This window comes from Aulonocara sp. 'chitande type north' Nkhata Bay, linkage group LG17 (assembly GCF_057382095.1).
Source record: "Aulonocara sp. 'chitande type north' Nkhata Bay isolate Kocher_YH1m ecotype deep benthic linkage group LG17, A_spYH_male_GT1.1, whole genome shotgun sequence".
Taxonomy (NCBI): Eukaryota; Metazoa; Chordata; class Actinopteri; order Cichliformes; family Cichlidae; genus Aulonocara; species Aulonocara sp. 'chitande type north' Nkhata Bay.
In genome coordinates, this window is record NC_141360.1 from 22,757,179 (window position 1) to 22,777,380 (window position 20,202).

A 20,202-nucleotide genomic window follows, 5' to 3' on the forward strand; every position below is an offset into this window, starting at 1 on the left:
GAGCAGCCACAGGGGAGAGAGGCCGGTTCACAACGAGGCCAAAACGATTCAACTTTCACTGACCTCCTTATGAACCACCTTAATAATTCATCACACATAGAAAAATATATTTATATATATCAGTATTGCCCCATCCCACCCCCTTTCTCTCCTCTGCTCTATGTTTCAATCTTTTCCCCGAGTCCCCTGCGCTGTCTGCCAATCAAGCAGAGATAGCCATTACCAAGCAAAATTCGAAAAAGGCTATTGATGCATGCATGCATGTGTATGTGTGTATGTGATATTGATGGGTCTGTCGCTGTGCATGTGTGCAGTGCCACTCACCATTAGATTTCTCACTGTCTGCAGGTTTCATCTGAATAGGGTGGTGCATCTGTAGAGACAGAAAACAAGGACAAAAAAACGCCTCATCAAATATCGGTACACATGCCCTAAAACACAATATGACGAATGCTGCAATTCACTTTGTCTCTTCACATCCAAATGAAATCCCAAGAGGATTTCATACTCTGTTAATTACACATGTTTTATAGAGATGCTTTTGTCAGATAAGAAATATGGCGGCAATTGCTTTGGTTTTCCCACAGCAGATAGAAATCTGTGTGAGACACAGTACGCCGCTCAGCTCCGCAGGGCGGCGGTAGAGCATCTAAACCGGTTTTCTCTAGCAAATGCCAGAAAACACGAGGAGGAGATGAAGATATAGGGGTCAAGAGGGCAAGAGGAAGGACAGAAATGAGACCACATGCAAGAGCCAGAGCATGGGAAAGTACAAGGAGGATGCACATCAGCAAAAACCGAGAAGTAAATAAAAGAGGAAGAAGCCCCAAAAAGAAGAGGAGGAAGAAGAAGAGCAAGCGGTTTTCTGCTTGACATTTCTAAATCGCTTAGAAATAACTACCCAGGGACATAAACACATGGAAGATAACAGTTTGCTTGCAAGAAGTCCGCTCACTCACTTCAACAACTGCAACTGATTATTGTGGAGATAAAAGCTTCATACAATAGTCGGCCAGATGACCACCAGCATGAAAAATGCTGGTGCTGGTGCGCTGCACACTGAGAGACATTAGCATATAAACATAACCTTTCAATATTTGGAATATTTCAGCATTGTTATTTGTCTGTCACTGTCACAGAAGAAAGACCTAAAAAGAGTTTATTTCCACAAATCACTGACTCACTTTGGTTTACAGACATGAACTCAATCCTTGCACGGGGTTGTATATGATAACGTTGATGCATGATCAGCTGGAGAGGACATTATGTTTCAGGCTTCCTAACCTGCTTCATGGTTCAGATGGTAAGAGATATTACTCTGCTAGATCTGAAGTATGAAGTCTGACATTAGAGCAGAATTGGTCAAAGGGTATCATGTTTCCTGTCTCCTGCTCGCTCTACAGCACCACCCCTCTTTAAAACCGGAGGATTTTCAACTCATCAGACATGGATGATTTCCTGTACAACATATGACTCTAGACCAGGCTTGGGCCTGACTGTTCAATCGATTCTCATCCCAGTGGTGTCTATCAGAAACTAATGACATTAAAGATCCCAAATTGTCTTTTGCACTGTTTTTAAGGAGAGACCAAGTCCTCGTTAACCGAACGTTATCATCCCACAAATGTGTCTGTTTGTGTACAAGCTTCTTTTCGGACAAGGGGCGATGAGAGGGTCCTCCAAGGTTTTGGAAGTGGTGATGTGTCTTCATAGATCGAGAAGTTCAGCATAAAAAGTTGTGACAGCGACTGCTGTGGACTCTTTATGTTTTTTTAAACACTCAGTTTTACTTTGTATGTTGGAAGTTAGAACGTCGCTTTCCACCGCGGCTCACAGATGGACTAACAACAGCACAAAGGAAGAGTGACCCACAGCCCGGTTGTACCAAATACCTTATACACTGCCTCCATCTGGTAAAAGAGCCCACTGCAGGCAGACTGGACATTCTTTTTTTAACCTTATTTTTACTTTTGATTTTACTTGCTGTGTTAAAGGGTAGGCACCAAAAACAGCTTGGTTGGTATTAAAAAAGAGCTTTGGGTTAAAATGACAAAACTACCCAGTGCATATAAATGTTACGCCAAGGGTTCCTGAACAGTTGTCCATATGTGATAGGTTGGGCTAGTACCATGTTGTGTGCCACACACCACAGACACCAAAGGCATCTCAAACTTTATAAGCTTTACACCAGCTGAACATCTGGCTAAAATTGATTTCCAGGGTCAGAGCCAAAGGCTGGACACAGCAGGGGTCAAGGAAGAGCCACCTGCCACAAAACCAAAGCTGAAGCCCACGTAGTCATAGAACTGAACTGGACTTCCAGTCATTGCTGTTTTTCTAGCACAGTCTTTTTTTGAGGTATCATTTCTCAACTGTTTTTCCCACAAAGACATATTTTAACCACTCAACTGAGAGATACATTAAAAAGCTTATCACATGCTTGAGCTCTGACAGATCGCCGACCTGTCAGCTAGGAAGTGGTTTAAGTTGTGATCTGATTACATACTTTCGCATTAGGCCTTTCTGTTAACAGTCATTCTTATTGCACTGATTCTGCTTGGATTAACGTTGGATCTTACTGCACACAAGGTTGGCCCCAGTTCAACGTAAACTGTCCTGCACATCCTTCTTTGGCTTTTGGCTGCCTTTAGGTTGTCGACTGGCTTGCATGAGACAGCTGGAATAGCAGGAAAAAGACATTTGAAATTGCTGGAGGGATTTCTTTCCTTGATCAAACTGCAGCTGTCATTTAGACCTGATTTGATCTCAGTATGATCCAGACCAACTGAAGACCCAGCCCGGCTTATCTTGATGCATTCTGACTGCAGTGCATTGTGTAAGTATTTACATTTTGCGATTTTTTTCTTCTTTCTTTATCCACACGCACAGTATTAAGAAACAGATTGCTCGTCTTTAGCAGGTGTAAATGGGGTTTAATGCCTGCATTTAGACTCGTCTTTTTAGATCCTGGATATCTCTCTGATGTATCCAAGAAGCAGCTTAATGGAGCTGAATGATGGATGGGTTTTTTAGGTGGTGAGTCTTCTTTTATGGAAAACAAAACAAAAAAAAAAAAAAACACTTCACAGATGAGACGGCTCCCCCTCCCTCGCCTCGCCCTCCTTCATGCTCTCCTCCTCTGTCCCTTTTTTTATTCCCTCCATCTCTCTTTCCTTTATGGGAGATTATGTGGCTGTTTGATCTGCGGAGAGACGAATGACAGTGATTCTCCAAATCTAGCCCAGTATCAATCACACTCAGAGTCAAATACCAGCCGTGAGTGAGTAGGTCTGTGTCTGCGCGAGCGTGCATAAATGTGTGTGTGTGTCCGTGCGGGTGTGTATGCGCCCCGTCTTACTCATAACGCCCCTGGGCTCAGTCACGCTGTGACAGAAGGCTTTGATCTTCCAATTCTATCACACACCTTTATCCCAACTCTCTCCCTTCTTGCTCGCTTCCTTATCATCCTCACTCTGCTTTTTTCCCCTCCCTCCTCGTCTCCCAGACCTGTCCCAGATGAACGCGCGCGCGCACACACACACACACACACACACACACACACACACACACACACACACACACACACACACACCTAGTCTGTTGATTAGTTCCCAAACCTGCCTGATGGGAGCAGTGAGTGGTGAATGAGGAAGAAACAATGTAGCAATAAAAGGCAGAAAGAAAGAGAGAAGAAAATCATCAAATAGAAGAGGAGACAAAGAAAGAAAGAAAAGGCAAGAAATAAAGCAAAAAAAACCTAAGAATGAAGCGAGAAAGAAATAAAGAAGCAGGAGAAAATTAGAAAAAAGGAAGGAAGGAAACAACAAAGGTAGGAAAAAAGAAAGTAAGATAAAAATTTAAAAAAATAGCAACATAAGGAAAAGTAAGAAAGAAAGAATACAAACTAAAGAGAAGAAAGTGTGAAATAAATAACGAAGAAAAGGAAAAAAGAAAGACCAAAAGATGAAAGAAAGACTAATTGAAAAGATGCAAACAAGAAATAAAGCAAAGAAAAAAGATAACTAGAAAGATAGATAACAACCTAAAGAGAAGAAAATTACAAAGAAATTACAAAGAAAGGAAAAAATAGAACCTAAGCAGAAGGAAGAATTAAAGAAATAAAGAGATCGATAGATAGATAACAACCTGAAAATAATATAATAGAAGGAAAGAAAAAAGAAAAAGAAAGAAAGACAAATTACGACCTAAAGAGAAGAAAGAAAGAAAGAAAAAGTGAGACATGGTGAGACAGTGGATCCAACCAGAGGGAGGAAAGATAATAAATATCATATCATATATCATATGGACAGAAGAAGAGCTGTAGACTGTCAGAAATAATCGGCAACCCTTCAGGCTGGAGTCTCAGTACAGTATCACTAACACAAGGACAGATGCAGGGACATGGATGAGGAGTGTGTGTGTGTGTGTGTGTGTGTGTGTGTGTGTGTGTGTGTGTGGAGGAGGGGGGTGTTGAAGCCACATCAAAAGAAGCAAAGTCATGTCAAAGCAAACCTGGAAGTCACATCAAGTCAGTTTTCGTTAATCCATTTCAAAGTCTGTCCTCCAAAGGCAAAAAACAAAAACAAAAAAACAAAAACAAAAGCCACGACAGCATCCGCCGCGCTGCTGTCGTTCACTCCTGAAAAACACTGCCAAAAGCTGCAAACACACACACACACTCAAACAAACACACACACATACACACAAGTACAAAAACTACGTCTGGCTTTCAGGCATCTCCTCCTCAGGTCTGTCTACACAAAATGCCTGGTGGGCGGGTGGCGCTGTCGACATGTTTGATCTTGGCGAGTTCCCGCCGAGATCCACAAAGCAAGACTCTCCTCCGCTATCCCACAATTCCACTGCGAGGTTTCTTCTCGCCTGGCGGCCCCACAGCCACAGCCTGCCATTAATTATGTGCTCTGCGGGAGCCCGGCACAACTACTAAGTCCTGGGTGCGCTCAGACTCATAAAAAAAAAAGCCCAGAGAACCAAAAAAACCTCCACAACGTGAAGCCACGTGTGCAGCCGCCTTGATGCTGCGCTGGCATTTAGCTTCATAAATGTATGCGTCTAGTCACCAGGAAGCTTAATCTTCTTCCTGTTTACCTGCTGCTAGCCTACGCGAGTGTTAATTCTCCCGTCTTTCCAGCCAAGAACTGAGTCAGCTTTCTTGGTAAATCTTTAATTGAAGTGGTTTTCATAAGCCACTCTAAGCCAGCGCGTAATAATTAATCAACAACAAGATTTACAAAATAGGAAAAATGAGAAATCCTTCAGAGGGCGGCTGTACAGTTAATGACACAAAGTTGAATTGAACGCAATTTCCCGATGTTTTGATTATTTGCAGTGAAAGTTTGCATGTGCTTTAAGGGGCTTATTATCTGCTTGTAGTGCATCCGCAGAGCACTTGAAATAAAGTGTCACCATTTGTTTTTAATCATTTTTCGAGCGCCTGAATTGCCTTGTTGCAAACTGCATATAGCTCGGTTCTGATTGGCTGAGTCACACTGTGCACCGCTGTAAAATACATGATAAATGCACACCTTTGAAAATCGATTAACATTTAATTTACATATTAATGTGCAGACGGAAAGTCACCGCTCACGCCGGTAATAATGAGTTGCCGAGCCGCGGTGTTGTTACTGTTTAAAACCCCCACTGCTGATAATAATAGCTCCTTTTAGCCGCTTTAAAGCAATATGTTATTATTATTAGCATGCTACAAACTTTAAATTCTCCAGATTTGCTGTTTTTGGACAGCAGCTACATGGGAACCACAGTCTGTGATGACTGTAAGCGTATTCAGGGGTTTGATTATATTGTAACTAAAATCAGCGACCTTTAATGCCTTTAAGTTTAGCGTCAATCATGTATGAGCAGCTAGCGTTAAAAACTAAACCTGTGATCACCTGTTGTTCGAACTGGGAGCCTCCTAATATACACATTACCTTTTTGTTTTCCCTTAAGTAGCTTTAAGATTGTTAAACTTCATTAAATCTATATGATTACACTAAAAAAAAAATCAACTGAACACGCGGGCTCGTCCTGGGTTTAATTTTCACAAGATGCGCCTCCAATCTGAAAATGAAACGAGCAGCTCTGAAAATGGAACAAATGTTCTGACAAACTCAAATAACAGCTGCGACACGCCGACTTTTTACACCTGATTCTCCTCAAACTTCCTGATCAAAATAATAACTTGATATGCACAAAAAAGCCTAATTAAGGCCCTCCTGCGTCTGAGGCGCTGCGATAATAAAGAGAGATACAAAAACACAGGCCATTGCTGGTTGTGAGGTGGTTTTATGGAGGGATGTGTCTTTTCACTCAAACAGTTGGCATAGTGGTTACAAAATAATGTACCTAACCATATGTATTCATTTTTCAGTTAGCCAGAAATCAAAAAATTGTACTTTGCATCTATACATGAGGGTCATTTATCTATATTGAACATGTTGTTTCCATTACTCCCTCTCAGGTTTTCTTTAGCGCAGTAAATATCAGATATCCGTCATAAGCCACCATCTCCAGTACAGTTCCTGTAATGGCCACTTGAGGCAATCCCCACAGAGTGCCATGTTAAAATGCTAATATGAGAGTTCAGTGTTAGGGCCACTTCAAAGACTGTTTTACTACCAGCAGCAAGCAGCAACAAAACAGCCATGCTACTGACAGTTCAGCATATCACTCACTGCAGTATCACTGTTATTGGTCAGAAGTGATTTACTGTGGCTCACTGACTCATACTGGACTCCTTTCACAAAGTTTCACAGCCTTTTCCAGAATAAATAAAGGCAGATGCTTTCCACCCAGCATTGACAGCTGAGGTAAACAGTGGAGTGAATTCCTTCTACAGATAGGGAAAAACTCCAGGGTAAATCTGGATCTGGTGGAAACGCACTGGCTAGCCACAGCGGTTATTGGCTACAGTCTCAATTGAGTATTCTTGGCGGATTAAAACATGTTTGTCCTACAGCCGCTGTAGCTAGGATTATACCCTTGAACTGGGAGGGGTAAATAAACAGAACTCACTTGACTGCAATCTGCAATCTACACACATCTTGTTGTAGATTTACACACTGTAACTTTAAAACGAGGTATTAATAAGAGCATGGCTGCTTTGAATGATAGGTGAGTGGTGAGTGGGCTGCGCTCTGTCTACTAGTCTACACTGAACCGGACCTCTCAGTGGAGTTTGTGATATTGGAACCTTTCAGAAAATTTGAATATGATCTACTATGAAATACAGCCAGTCCAAGAAGTCTGCTTTGTGGCTTGGTGAATGGAGTTGTAGCATTTTATCGGTCCGCTACTTAGCACTAACAAGCCAGTGTCTGTCGGAGACATCTGTGCACCCAAACAGTCTATGAAAGAGCCTTCCTAGCCAAGTTTGCTGATAATTTAGCAGTTCATCTTCTCCTCCAAATATGGTTACTTCTGGCTTCTAAACAACAAGGTGGAGATGAGTGGTGTCACAGTGGCTACACAGTCTGCTACAGTTTTATTAGCAACAAAATGCACAGATGCTGTAAAAGCAGATTAGTAGGTGGTTTCTCTTTGGGTTTGTCCTTAGATTTCGCACAACTGCTCAATTCCCTTTTCACTTGTGCAAAATATATTGAGATTGAGGTCCACAAGCAAGTTTTGATGATGCAAGATTAACTCATCCCATCACCAGAAGGTTTTTTTTAACCACCTGAGTGAACCATCGAGTCTACATTACAGCAGAAGGATCAGAGTGCAGCGGGCAGCCTGGATGGATTTTATGACCTTCCAGTTATAGGACAGTCTCTTTAATCACCTCCTGCTTCCTGTCTGAGGCGAAGTGTCTATCTGTCGGACTAGCTGATGAAATGTCATCCACAGGCCACCTCCTTTCAGTCTTTTTATCTTTACATTCTCATCATGTACAGAGCCCCAGCAACCTGGTCTGCATTCACACAGCCTATGGCCCCTTCCCAACCCCCCATGCTGGCTGTAAAATAGCCCCTCCCTGTGTATCGTGTGCAGGAAACCCTACACTTCCTAAATGTTAACTGCTGCTCTTGGGTTAACGTTATCCTGTCGCCTCCTCTTGCCCGCCGACGTCTTGCAGGAATGCCCTGGTGTTTTTAAAGGTCAGAGGTCGGCTTGTCCTGGAGCCAGAGGACAGACTCGAGGCTCACGCTGGGAATAGAACGAGTGTGTGTTGTGTAAGGAGTGCATGGCGAGTGTGCCGCTGTGGATGTGTATGCCCTCTGCCAGCGGTCAGCACCTTCAAAGCAACAGCCAAGTTCACATGAACACAGTGTGTATGCCAAAATTTATACGGCAGCACACAAACACTGTTTCACATCCTGTGTTATGCACACACACACACACACACTCCTTCTCCTCCCTCTTCTCTGAAGGTGTGACGGTGAGCTGCTGGGTCAAAGTCAGACAGATGGCCCTCACAGTTGGGATTCAATATCAGTGACCGAGAGCATACGACCACTCATGCGTGCATGCAGGCAAACACACAACCCACATACACGCACGCACCCGCAAACACAGACACCTAAAAGTATTTCTCAAGCAAACACATCCACAAAGTAAGAGGCGTAGCAGCGCACATTTGACCTCCAGACAGTCACACAAACAACACTGCACGTGTATTTTCAAGAAACACTTACTGATACTTTGATTCCACTAAAGAAAAGATGCGTCTTCAAAACTAACTGGATAAATTAATTCATGTGATGACGTACATGCAACTGTAGATGTGAGATTTTTCATCTGCAGTTATTTAATTGTGATGACAGGTCTGTCCTGGGAGTTCATGCACAGTACAGACACAAAGCAGGCATCGCTGGATTCGCTTTATGGTGCTTTTATGCTCAGCATTAGAGGTGGGCGGATCTATCCAATTATTGATAGAATCGATACTAGTGTATTAGGATCAATGACAAATGTCTGAACCTTTTTGTGTTGACCGTCACGTCTGTTTCATATAGGCTAGTTGCTTCAGAGACGGGCACATTTACATTCCAGGTCTCCAAAAAGCCCAGTTTCAAAATAAATGAAAAGCTGGTAGATCTACTTTACTGTGTTAACTAATTATTCACAATCACAGTGATTTAGTGGCCATAAAAATTTGTTCCAAATTTGCAAATTAATGACGATTCATCTAATAAGTCAAGATACACTGCTCTCCAAACATACAGTTTTAAGTGTCAGCCGCGTATACGTATTAGATCAATACAAAAATTTGCAGCATCGCACACCACCACTTGCCGTTCACTCTCTGTCAGATGGCATCATGTGATGAAATGGTAAATGGCCTGTATTTGTATAGTGCTTTACTAGTCCCTAAGGACCCCAAAGCGCTTTACACATCCAGTCATCCACCCATTCACACACTGGTGATGACAACCTACATTGTAGGGGAGATCGTGGCTCAAGAGTTGGGAGTTCGCCTTGTAATCGGAAGGTTGCCAGTTCGAGCCTTGGCTAGGACAGGCAAGACACTTCACCCGTTGCCTACCGGTGACGCCAGTGTCCGGCAGCCTCGCCTCTGTCAGTGCGCCCCAGGGTGTAGGTGGGTTTCAAAGCAGTTTGCATTAGTGACTCAAAGGTCAGCTGGCTTAAGAAACATAATAAACATTTTTTCCAACAGTGTATTATACACATATTGCACTTTGCTGTGTGACTCAAAGCCATAATTAAAACATTTGTCTTTCATTTTTGCCAACCCAGTTTTTTTTCTGCATAGAGCATATTTTTACTTCCACTCTTTAATTTGTGAGCCACATCAAGGACACATTTTCATTCTCTTATGATGGGAAATGAAGGTTTTCTGATTCGGGTGAATTAATTTAATCTCAATGCTTCTACTGAAATTAAGAAGTTCGGGCTGTCATGAAAAGTTCAAACAGAGCCACATGTTGATGCTGAAATAGTGTTGCTGTTTTTAAACTGCACTTATAATATGTAGATACATATATATTTACAGGGGTTACTTTTCTGAAGCAACTTAAAAAATCAGTTTCCAGTAGTTTGACTTTACTCCTTATGAAGCCAGAGATGCTGTGCGATTTGTAGTCGTTAGTGTACATCAGAAAGATCCACAAAAGTCAACTTCAGGTGACTTACCTTTCTCTGTTGCACACACTCACACACATATGCACACTCTGCTACCTGTCATCACTATGACAAACACCTTCACCCAGACAAAGAGTGACTTTTATGCTCGTTCTCCTTTCATCAAACAAGCAACTATAAAACAAATTGTCCTTTACAATATCCCTCATCTTAGTGGCGCTTAGCACACAGTTAGCCTACATTATCCCCACTTCATTTAGCTCGGTAAACAATTAACCCGGCGCGCGTGTGTGAGCAGAATGATTGAGGGATTTGGCATTAGCTATGCTGCGTTGCGTCTCCATGCTAAGTGTTTAACATAGTTATCCTGTGTTTATGCCCCCCACCGCTACCTCCTTTCTCTCTCCTTTTTCCGTCTCTTCCTCTCACCCCCACCCCAATGAATCCCTATGCTTAAACGCTGCCACCAACTTGGAGAGAAAAGAGGGGTTAGGGAAGTTAATTTGAAACAAGCGATTAATATTTCTTTTGTTAAATAAGAGCACACATGCACGCACGCACGCTCTGAGGGTCAGCGCATCGATGAGGTTTGCCTTACTTCAGCTCTGTTTGCGATAGCATTTGGGTTTCACTACAGCAATTACAGGCCTTAATTGAATTGATTTCGATAATGAGCCTCTGTAATGACACTGCTGTGGGAATGGACGGGTGTGTGTTTGCAGTTAATAAGCCACTGTTGTTTTTGCTGGACTTAAATGATCTGTGAGGAGCCAAGCAGGATTTAAAGATGAGGAGACACACACACATATTTAAAACACCGGTGTGTGCTGCTCTAATAGCTGCATACTGGTCAACCGTCTCCGTTCAGCTCTTTTTTTTTTACTATAAACCACTTGTCCGAGGTCTAACCTTTCAGCTTGTTGCATAATATCCTCCAGGCTATAACACATGAATGTTTGATGGCACACGGCTTACTACATGGCAAACTTAATATCCTACACCGCCGCACGTCTGCTATTTTCAGCTTAGCATAGCCGACGACTACTTCCCAGGTCCTTGGGCGGTTACAGCGGTCTGGTTTCATGGGAGCTTTTTCCGTGGCACTGCGAGAAATCTTTTAAAGGGCTGAGGAGTCAATCTGCTGGTGTATCAGTCAGTGTGAGTTAACTCATCTGCTTTTCTTGCGGTGGGCTCGGGTGCTTCTTGAGTGTTGAGTGGAAAGCTATTGTGATAGAGCAGCGATACGTGTAATGGGCTTGCACTTAAACAAACAACGCACATCGACTGACAGGCTGTGGCCATTCCTCCCCCCTGCACCACTCAGACACACTTCAAACACACAGGTAGCAGCTGATAAATGGCTGTTGGTAGCCCTCCATACGTCTGTGTCTGTTAGTTTTCTTAGGATTTCATTTAAAAGTTTGTGGAGCATTAATGGGTATTAGCTGATGATGTAACAGCTAGGTGACATCGTATTTCAATCCTAATATATATATATATATATATATATATATATGGTTAAGGGGTACAATTTGCCACAAGAATCTAGACTGAGTATTAACTTTTTTTTTTTTTTTACTTCTACACAAACCCAACAGTTTATTGTAGATGAATGTGGACAACCACTCACTTAGATGTCCGAAAACCAGTTGGGTGACGTCACCGATCGGAAACCAAGGCTCACTGCAGGGTCATATGGTAGCTAACACACTATAGAGCAGACAGGCTCTAAAGCATAAACACCTAATAAATAATATTTAAATCTAGCAGCTGAGTAAAACTGCGAGAATCATTCCCGAGATCTTCTTTTATAACCAGAGCCCCCTGCTGGCCATTGGAAAGAATGCAGTTTTAAGGCCCGTTTTAAGGCAATGGTTTCCCTTTGCAGACCTGGAGGCTACATCCCAGTTTCACACGCAAAGTGACTGAAATGCTCCGATGATTTCTACAGGCTGTAAACAAACTCCAAGTTTAGTGATATTTTCTAAATCCCACAACTCCTCATTAGATGGGGAAACCTTCCACTATAAACCAAAGTTAAAATCAGAATCAGAAAAACCCAGTGAATGTCTAAAACATGCAGATTAGGCAATAAACTTGTTTGTCTTTCAATGACGTTTGGTTAAACTTTTTTCTTTCTTTTTTTTAATACTTTCTCTTTATTGATTTTCATCTTACTTTACATACAGAACTAAAGAGGGCAAGGGAAACTAACACATTCACATATGTTCACATATTCCAAACTACACATCGCCTTGTTTTACTTACACATATTACATATTACACAGGTGCATGTTCCATTCAAACACAATCACGGCTAGTCCTCTGCATCGCACAGGTATCAGCTTCTAGTCTTTTAAGGTATAACCATCCCATCTTTCCCAAAGTCTCTCTCCTTTCTCCTTCTGCAGCTGCAGTGAGAAGGTAATCAATTCCATATGATGGATTATGTTAATAATGTCTATGACCAGTTTCCGTGTGGGGGGGCTTGTCTGCAACCAACATTTAGTAATTACCTTTTTGCATGCAACCATAATTATTTTCAGTAAGTATGAGTCTCTTTTATTTATATCCTCAGGAATTTTCCCAACGTACATGGTACTAAAGGAGAAGTGTTACTCCGAGCACATCCACCACCATTTGTTTAAAAAGGTCTTCAGCTTAGGGCATGACCAGAAGACATGGAAGCAACCCGCAGCGACCTCGCTGCACTCCCTCCAGCACAAACTTGTATTTTTTTCATGCTCCAATGTGACTGTTGTGGGGGCTTCACTCTGGGGCTCCACATATAAGCTATAAGTTATAAGACTTGTGATAAACACAGTGTCATACCCAGCCCTGACAGCAGAACCATTTGGTTCTAACTGGGCCACTTTTAGCAGTTGCTCAGTTACAGAGCTGGCAAATGTTGATTGGGTCAGATGTGGACAAAATGTCACAATGCATCAGACATTCAGCTGATAGAACTTGGACTTGTCGCTTAGCTGAGGATGCTAGGCTCACTCCAAGTCAGCCCTGTCACCAAAGGCCAAATGTGGCCAAGAGAGCACTGCAGATATGGGCCAATCATTCATTTCTAACTGGGAGTAAGATTGACCAAATACAAAAGTTGTTATTTAAAACATAGTCTACACTATTAGGATTTCCTAAAATCTGTCTTTGTCCTGTTTGGTATTTGTTGTCTCATGCTCTTCTTTTCTCTTTTCTTTCCCTTCACCCCCCGGTCATAGCAGATGGCGGCCCTCCCTGAGCCTGGTTCTGCCAGAGGTCTCCTTCTGTTAAAAGAGATGTTTTTTTTTAATCCCCGCATTGGCTCATTGGGTTTCTATCTGTCTATGCTGTTGTAGGGTCTTTATCCAACAATATAGTGCGCTGAGACGGCCACTGCAATCTGATCTGAACTTAAAATGAATTCACTGTTTTGGTAGTCCTTCATTTGCATGCTTCTACGTCATATTAATATGAAATTAATATATTACTAGAGCATAAATACTGTTTTTGCTGTTTTAAATGTATAGAAAGACATCCACAAAGCCGGACTTACTGTTAAAAGACAAGAACAATAATGGAAAAGAATGGTCACACTCAAAATAATTTCCAAATCCTAAAGATTTTTAAATGTATTTACAGATTTGTGCAGAAGTCTGAACTCTCTCTGGGAAGCTTGATGATGATGATTTGAAGCAAAAATTTCAAATTTGCATTCATCGCTCCATCAGACCTGTTGCCACTGATTTTCAGTCCAGTTCTTGTGTAATTTGGCATACCTCGCCCTTTTCTCCAAGTTTCCCCTCCTTAAGAATGGCTTCTTGACTGAGCCCATTTCTGATGAGGCTTCAGTGAACAGTAAACGGATAAATGATGGATGGATTAGAGTGTCCAGATGCTTCTTGCCCGTCCTGTGTCAGGTCTTTGTTGGATTTTTTTTACAGTTTCTTAAGGACATGACTTTTACATACTGATTATCTGTTCTTTGTTTATTTTAAGTTTCCTCAAAATGTGAAAGGAAACACACCATGGCAACAATCTTTCTTCGGCTAGTAGAGGCTTAGGAATCACTTTTTGGGGCAACCAACAAGCGATTCCTGTGAAACTGTTTAAGCATTTTTCATAGATTCATCTAAAGAAGACACAATACTGGTTCTTCCCTCGAGGTAGACTCCTTTTTTATGCTTAAATGATTCAGGAGTCAGTATTAAGTGACTTAAACATAAAAAGCCACCATTCCTCTGGATGCAAGATTTAAAAGATATGCGGGGCGGTTCGAGACTTTTGCACAGCACTTTATTTTACATTTAAATGCAACTGTCGTGAGGAAAAAATGAGCCGCAGTAAACACTTAGGCCTGCAGCGAGAAAGCAACCAGAATCTTCGATTGTTTCAAAGCGAGCTCACGAATTCCCTTCAAAGACGGGAACAGTGAGAGTCTCAAGACCGCCAGGCCTTGTGCATGAAAGAATCATATTCATTCACATCATTCAAACTGATAGTGCACACTATCACTTACAGTCGGCGGTTCTGTCTGCAGCTTTGTCCGCCAACTTGAAATAATAATAAATGACCGATTAAATGGCTTTTGTCTCTGGACTGTAAATTGCTGCTTTTAAACCTTAACCTTGCTCCAGATCACACTTACTTTGATGAGGGGCCTTTGATGTGCGAACACACACAACCTTGTGCTTGTGCTCTGGCAGTGGAGCATCACTAATTATCTCACCAGCGGAAAGGTAAGGGAAGTGGGGACCTGCATGTGTGTGTGTGGTCTCAGTACGATGGTAGCTTTTAATGAGCCCCACATTTCTTATCAAGCTTGGTGCTCAACAAACGCTCTGATCCGCCCACATGGAGGACTGGGCTTGACTGATCGCGTCTGATGCCCCCCCCCACCCCACCCCACCCCAACCCCCTCCACACCATCCTAGCCAACACCCTAATCAACCTTCCTCTCCCTTGCCTCCCTCCCCTCCCTTCCGTCTTACTGTCAGAAAGAAATATCCTTGAGAGAAACTGTGAATCAAAGGGCTTTTTCATCCTTTTTCACAAAGAAAAAGGAGCGATGGAGAGGGACAGAGATGGAGTGAGAGACTCAACAGGACAAAAGAAAGACAGAAAGTGAGCGAGGGATGGATGGAGAGAGGGCAAGAGGTGGAGGGAGTGAGAAAAGAAAACCAAGGATAAAAAGACTGAACTTCTCTGAGCTGGAGGGCGCTCCAGAGGACACGTCCTAGATTAGCTACCATCCCTCCCCTCCTTCCATCTCTCCATCCACCCTCTTTCCTCCAACCCCAGCTTCAGATGGGGAGCAGCAGCCCTGGGGCCCACTCGGCGGGCGTCAAGGGTGGAAATAGGAGGGGGGAGACACTGGGCATTTAGACATCTGTCAGCCACTAATGAAAGAGTTCAATTTAGTGGAAAATCTAAAACAACCTTGTCTGACAGGCAGGCTGACAGGCTTTAACTCGCCGTGTGTTGTTGTTGTTCGTGTACGCGTCTCGCCGTCGTGTTAGCGTGAAGAGGACCAGGAGGGGGGCATTAAAAAAAGGTGAAAGGGGGAGAAAAAAAATAATGCAATAAACTCAGGCTGTGCTGGGGCATATGCTTGCGAGCACATGAAAGTGTAGAGCTTGTGTGTGTGCTCAAGAGTCATGCAGGGGTGTGGATCAGTCCATGCAGCAGGGGTTGGGTCTTATGGCTTTACATCGCTCCAGGGGTACAGGGCATGTTTTTCGACGATAGATGGGTTATGGTAGGGTTTTCTGTGTGTGTCTGTGTGTGCGCGAGAGAGAAGAAAAAGCATATTTAGCCCTCTCCAGTGCTATTAGAGTTGGAGAGATGAACACATGGCTCTCCAGGCAACACACGCACACGCAGACAGACGCACACACTTTGTCTCCACCCCCCCCGAGCTTCATTAGCGCGTCATTAGAAACAACTCTAGTGAAAGCTGTTGTTTTAGAGAAACAGTCGTGCCTATCTGTCCTCGCCGAAAAGGCTCTATGTGTGTGTGCCATGCAGACAACTCATTATTTTTTGTTTTTTATTTTTCTCTTTACTTTTTTATAGATTAATCCACCTGCTGATTTATGTGCCGTGCTGCCTAGCGACACTGCTATTACTGAGGTTGAATAGTCAAACTGAACGCAGTTTTATTGACTGTGAAAGCATGAATGGTTGGATTCATGAACGGTCACAAATTCCATTGTTTGAAAGATGACGGGTGTGAGGATGGATGTCCGCACACAAAACAACAGCCCGAAGGTTGTAATGAAACAACTGGGTGTAGAAAAGCCCTCTACCTGCGCCACACAGCAAGTGTCACATCTTCAGAATTTATTCGTTTTTGAAGATCAAATTCAAAGTAACCATATGAACTGCATCATCTAGGACAGATCTGAATCTTTAAGCTGTATATACACGATAAGCTAGATGTGGAAGATCCCCTCATTAAGAGCAAAGTAAGCACAATTACGGCAGATTTAATGTTTACTCAGAAACGCAGTTAAAAGGAAGAACTGGGCTGGGGATGGGTTGCAAAGCAGCTTGCAGAGGCAGCAACAGCTGTAGGCACGCTATAGCAGGTGAAACAGAGTGACTTTTATATGATTTGCCAACTTGTTGTGAAGGTGATTATCAGCTGAGCCATCAGCTTCTGATCTGAGCACAACTTTGGATCTTTAGGCGTTCGTGCCTTAACACATCAGTTGTGACAACACTTGCCGCTTCCTGTTTGTAAGCTTTATGTTTTGCTCTTTCACCCTCTTTTTCTTTTCACAGAAAATACTTGGTTAGGATCTCAGAAAAGAGTGTGGCATGGGACGGCATGCTCCCTTTTCAAAACCTTAACCCTTCACGTTAAAAAATGATGGCAGTAAATGATGCCACTGCATCTAAATTTGACACCATTGGTGCTCAACAAGCCTCTGTGTGTCTGAATAATGACTGAAACTTATAAGGTTTCTGCCTTTCAGGGCTTTTTAATCTGACACACAATATGGCTTATAGTGAGGTCTAATGTATTAACGAACCATTCAAGACACCTACACTCTAGTTTTTGTAAGCAAAATTCTAATTTGAGCATCAATTAGCTGGTATATTTGCAATGCAACCATACTAACCACCATTATTTGTCACATATGGTCACCACTGGCTCCAATAATCCAAATTGGAGACATCCATAATGAAAAGTCAAGGCTTTAAACACTAGAGTGGGACTATATTTGGCTATATTTATTTATTACACTGAGTTTATAGCTAAATAAGAAACATTAGCTCGCTTCCACTTCGTTTAGCTTAGCATACAGGCTAGAAACGGGGTGAAAAGCTAGCCTGGCTCAAAAGATGTAAGAATCCACAAACCACAGCCTCTAATGCATACACACTAGCAGCGTATATTTTAGCAGTTTCACAATTTCAAAATCTGAAGTGTAAAAATAACCCAAATTTCTCTGCATAGGCTGCACAAGAAGTGGTTGAAAAGTGAAATCCTTATCATTCAGCATCAACAGCAATGACACTTTACCTTGCAAGCTGAGCTACACTCATAAATATAATCTTGTTTGCTGGCCACTATCTTCTTGGAACTAAACAAAACGGAAGCAATCAACCAAAAGAAAAAGTAAATGATAACCTTGCTTTTGATACAACTGAGGTGAAAACTGAAAAGAAAAATTGTTCTGACACTCAGTTCGTGTTGTGACCTGTATCTTCTCTAGAAACATTACTTCATCGCTGAAATATGACAGGCATGTCTGGAGCTGACATGAATATACACATTTTGCATGCATACAATCACATATGCATACATTTGGTACGAGTGCGCTGACGGATCGCTGACAAATCTTCAGGAGAGACATCAGAGGAGTGATGGAGATGGGGCCGGGAGAGAAGCAACAAGCAGCGCTGTCATTTTTCTTTCTCTCTTGTTTTTTTTCCAACTGGCGAGGAAGCCTACACCTCTCCGCTTTGCTCTCGCCACCGCCATCACCTCTGTGAGAACCGAGCAGGGAGCGATTCATCACATAAAACCACAGACCCCCTTCACTTATCCCTTTTCGCAAAAAATGGCAGCCATTCAACTGTTTTTTTTGCCCTAAACCAACATGGCTGCCAATACCGGTGCCCTTTTCTCCAGTCTGGCCCCCGTCCAGCTTTCCACTCTGATTGCATCTCTGCCTGTTAGGGCCTTGGGTTTGGAAGGAGAGATAGAGCGAGGGAGGGGATGAGTGCCAATACAAACATTGTTCTGCTGGCTTTTTACAAGCCAGGAGAGTGGGGAAGTTAATAAGCAGGTATTGGTTTTTAACTGCGCCCCGTTTATTGCTTTGCCCTCGAGCGTGCTGGAGTGCTCTACTCCACCTTTTTCCTGTCCATCTGCCCATCACCTTTGCTAACCTCCTGCTCAATTTCCCCCTCTCTCTGTCTGCTCTCCTTTTGTCTTGACATGCCTCATTCAGCAATTAATCCGCCATCCTCATCATCTGTTTATTTCTGCCTCCCACTGGATCCTTACTCTCATTTTATTTTATTTTTTGGCCCTTTTTTTCCCATTTTGAGCTGAGTTGAAGCCAGTCAAAAAAAAATCCAGCATAAACCACTCAATGCTCCGTCATTATGCTGCTATTGATTTAGTGTTTTGCAAGTGTGTCCTCGGTCCTCTTCCCTGTATATTAAATCTAAAACCATATCCGTCCATCAATACAGGACAATCGCATAAGCTGTTGTTGTCCGCCTCTGACATGATGAATATGATGCGGGTTTAATTGCATATGTGTCACCTGCTTTTTTTTTTTTTTTACATGGGTTAACATTTTTAATATTTGTTGCTCCCAGAAGCTTTTCATGAACAAACATGACAATAAACTTTCCTTTACTTCCAGCACTTATGAGCAACCTTTTAAATCTCACCGCTGGGCTCCGCAGATTCTTGTTTCAAAGAAACAACTTTCAGCTTCATTTTTAAAAACTCTGTTACAGCACTTGGCACAAAGCTACAACCCCTACAAGCAGTAGCGGGTGGCTCAGTGGAGTTGTTTTGTCCTGGGGCTTGCCTGTGAGGCTACAAATAGGCTGACCTAACCCAAATCTGGGGCCATGAAGAGCTTAAAAGACACAATTTGGGGTTAGAAAAACTGCTTTAATCCTCTACAAGGTTGATGTAAAAAAAATATTTAATTTCAAATTTTATTTCATACTTTCAGTCACTTAGTTGCCAGCCAGCAGAAGTACTGAGGAATGGTCAGAGCCTGCTAGAGAACACAGATGGACTATAGACAGACTGTTTATAAAAGATGAATGCAGCCTGCAGGTTTGAAAAGCTAAGCCAGGGCATAAGTGCATTAAACCTTTATTCTTTCTAAAGGCCAGCAGTTGGTGAATCCTCTGGATGCAAAAAGAATGAAGTGGTAAATAAGAATGCATGCAGGTAGTCTATGATAACCCAAACCTATATGCAGAGTGGGATTTCCCTCCTTAATATGTAACCAATAAAATATGGCTTATTTGTTACGTATTACTGCTTAAAATATAGGTTACTTTTTTAACCACCACATCTGATTTTTAAAGTGAATCTAGAGTAAGTAACACTGGGGTCACTGGGTTCAGACTCTGTGCCGCTCGTCTTTTAGACCATGGCCCTTTGTGCTAAACCCACAGTGAGAAACCTTGGTGTTAAACTGGAGCATGATTTTTATACTAAATAAGCAGCTGAATTCTGTTATTAACACTAGTTTTTACCACTTGAGGCTTTTATCCACCATCAAATCAGCTTTATCTTTTAAAAGATTTGAATGTCTCATTCATGCTTTTATCACAATGTGTCTGGACTATTGTAATGCACACTGTGTTGGCCTTAGTAAAGTTTCCCTTTTTTGCCTGCAGTTAGTCGGGATTTGTCTTCTAACTGGTACTCGCCCTACTTGCAAGAACATTACGCATCCTGGCCTCCCCCCATGTTCCCTCAAGTTTGCTGAGGTCCATAGACCAGCTGCTCCTGGTAGTCCAAACAACCGGACTGAAAACCAGGGGCAACTGAGCTTGTTCACACCTCCCTGTCCATGGTATTACAGTTTTTGAAAACACATCTTAAAACTAATTTTTATTCCTTTATTTATTATTTATTTCATGACTCTGCTCTGTTCC

General features: G+C 42.4%; 1 protein-coding gene across 27 annotated transcripts in view; it reads right to left on the bottom strand.

The window, feature by feature from the left end:
• The window catches only part of celf2 (cugbp, Elav-like family member 2), a 239,549-nt gene that overhangs the window by 57,920 nt on the left and 161,427 nt on the right, over positions 1 to 20,202 (bottom strand). For all 27 annotated transcript variants that reach the window (XM_086269650.1, XM_086269648.1, XM_086269647.1 and 24 more), the window contains one exon: positions 325 to 373. In XM_086269650.1, the coding sequence (XP_086125776.1) occupies positions 325 to 373 (49 nt within the window). The remainder of the gene's footprint in view (positions 1 to 324; positions 374 to 20,202) is intronic.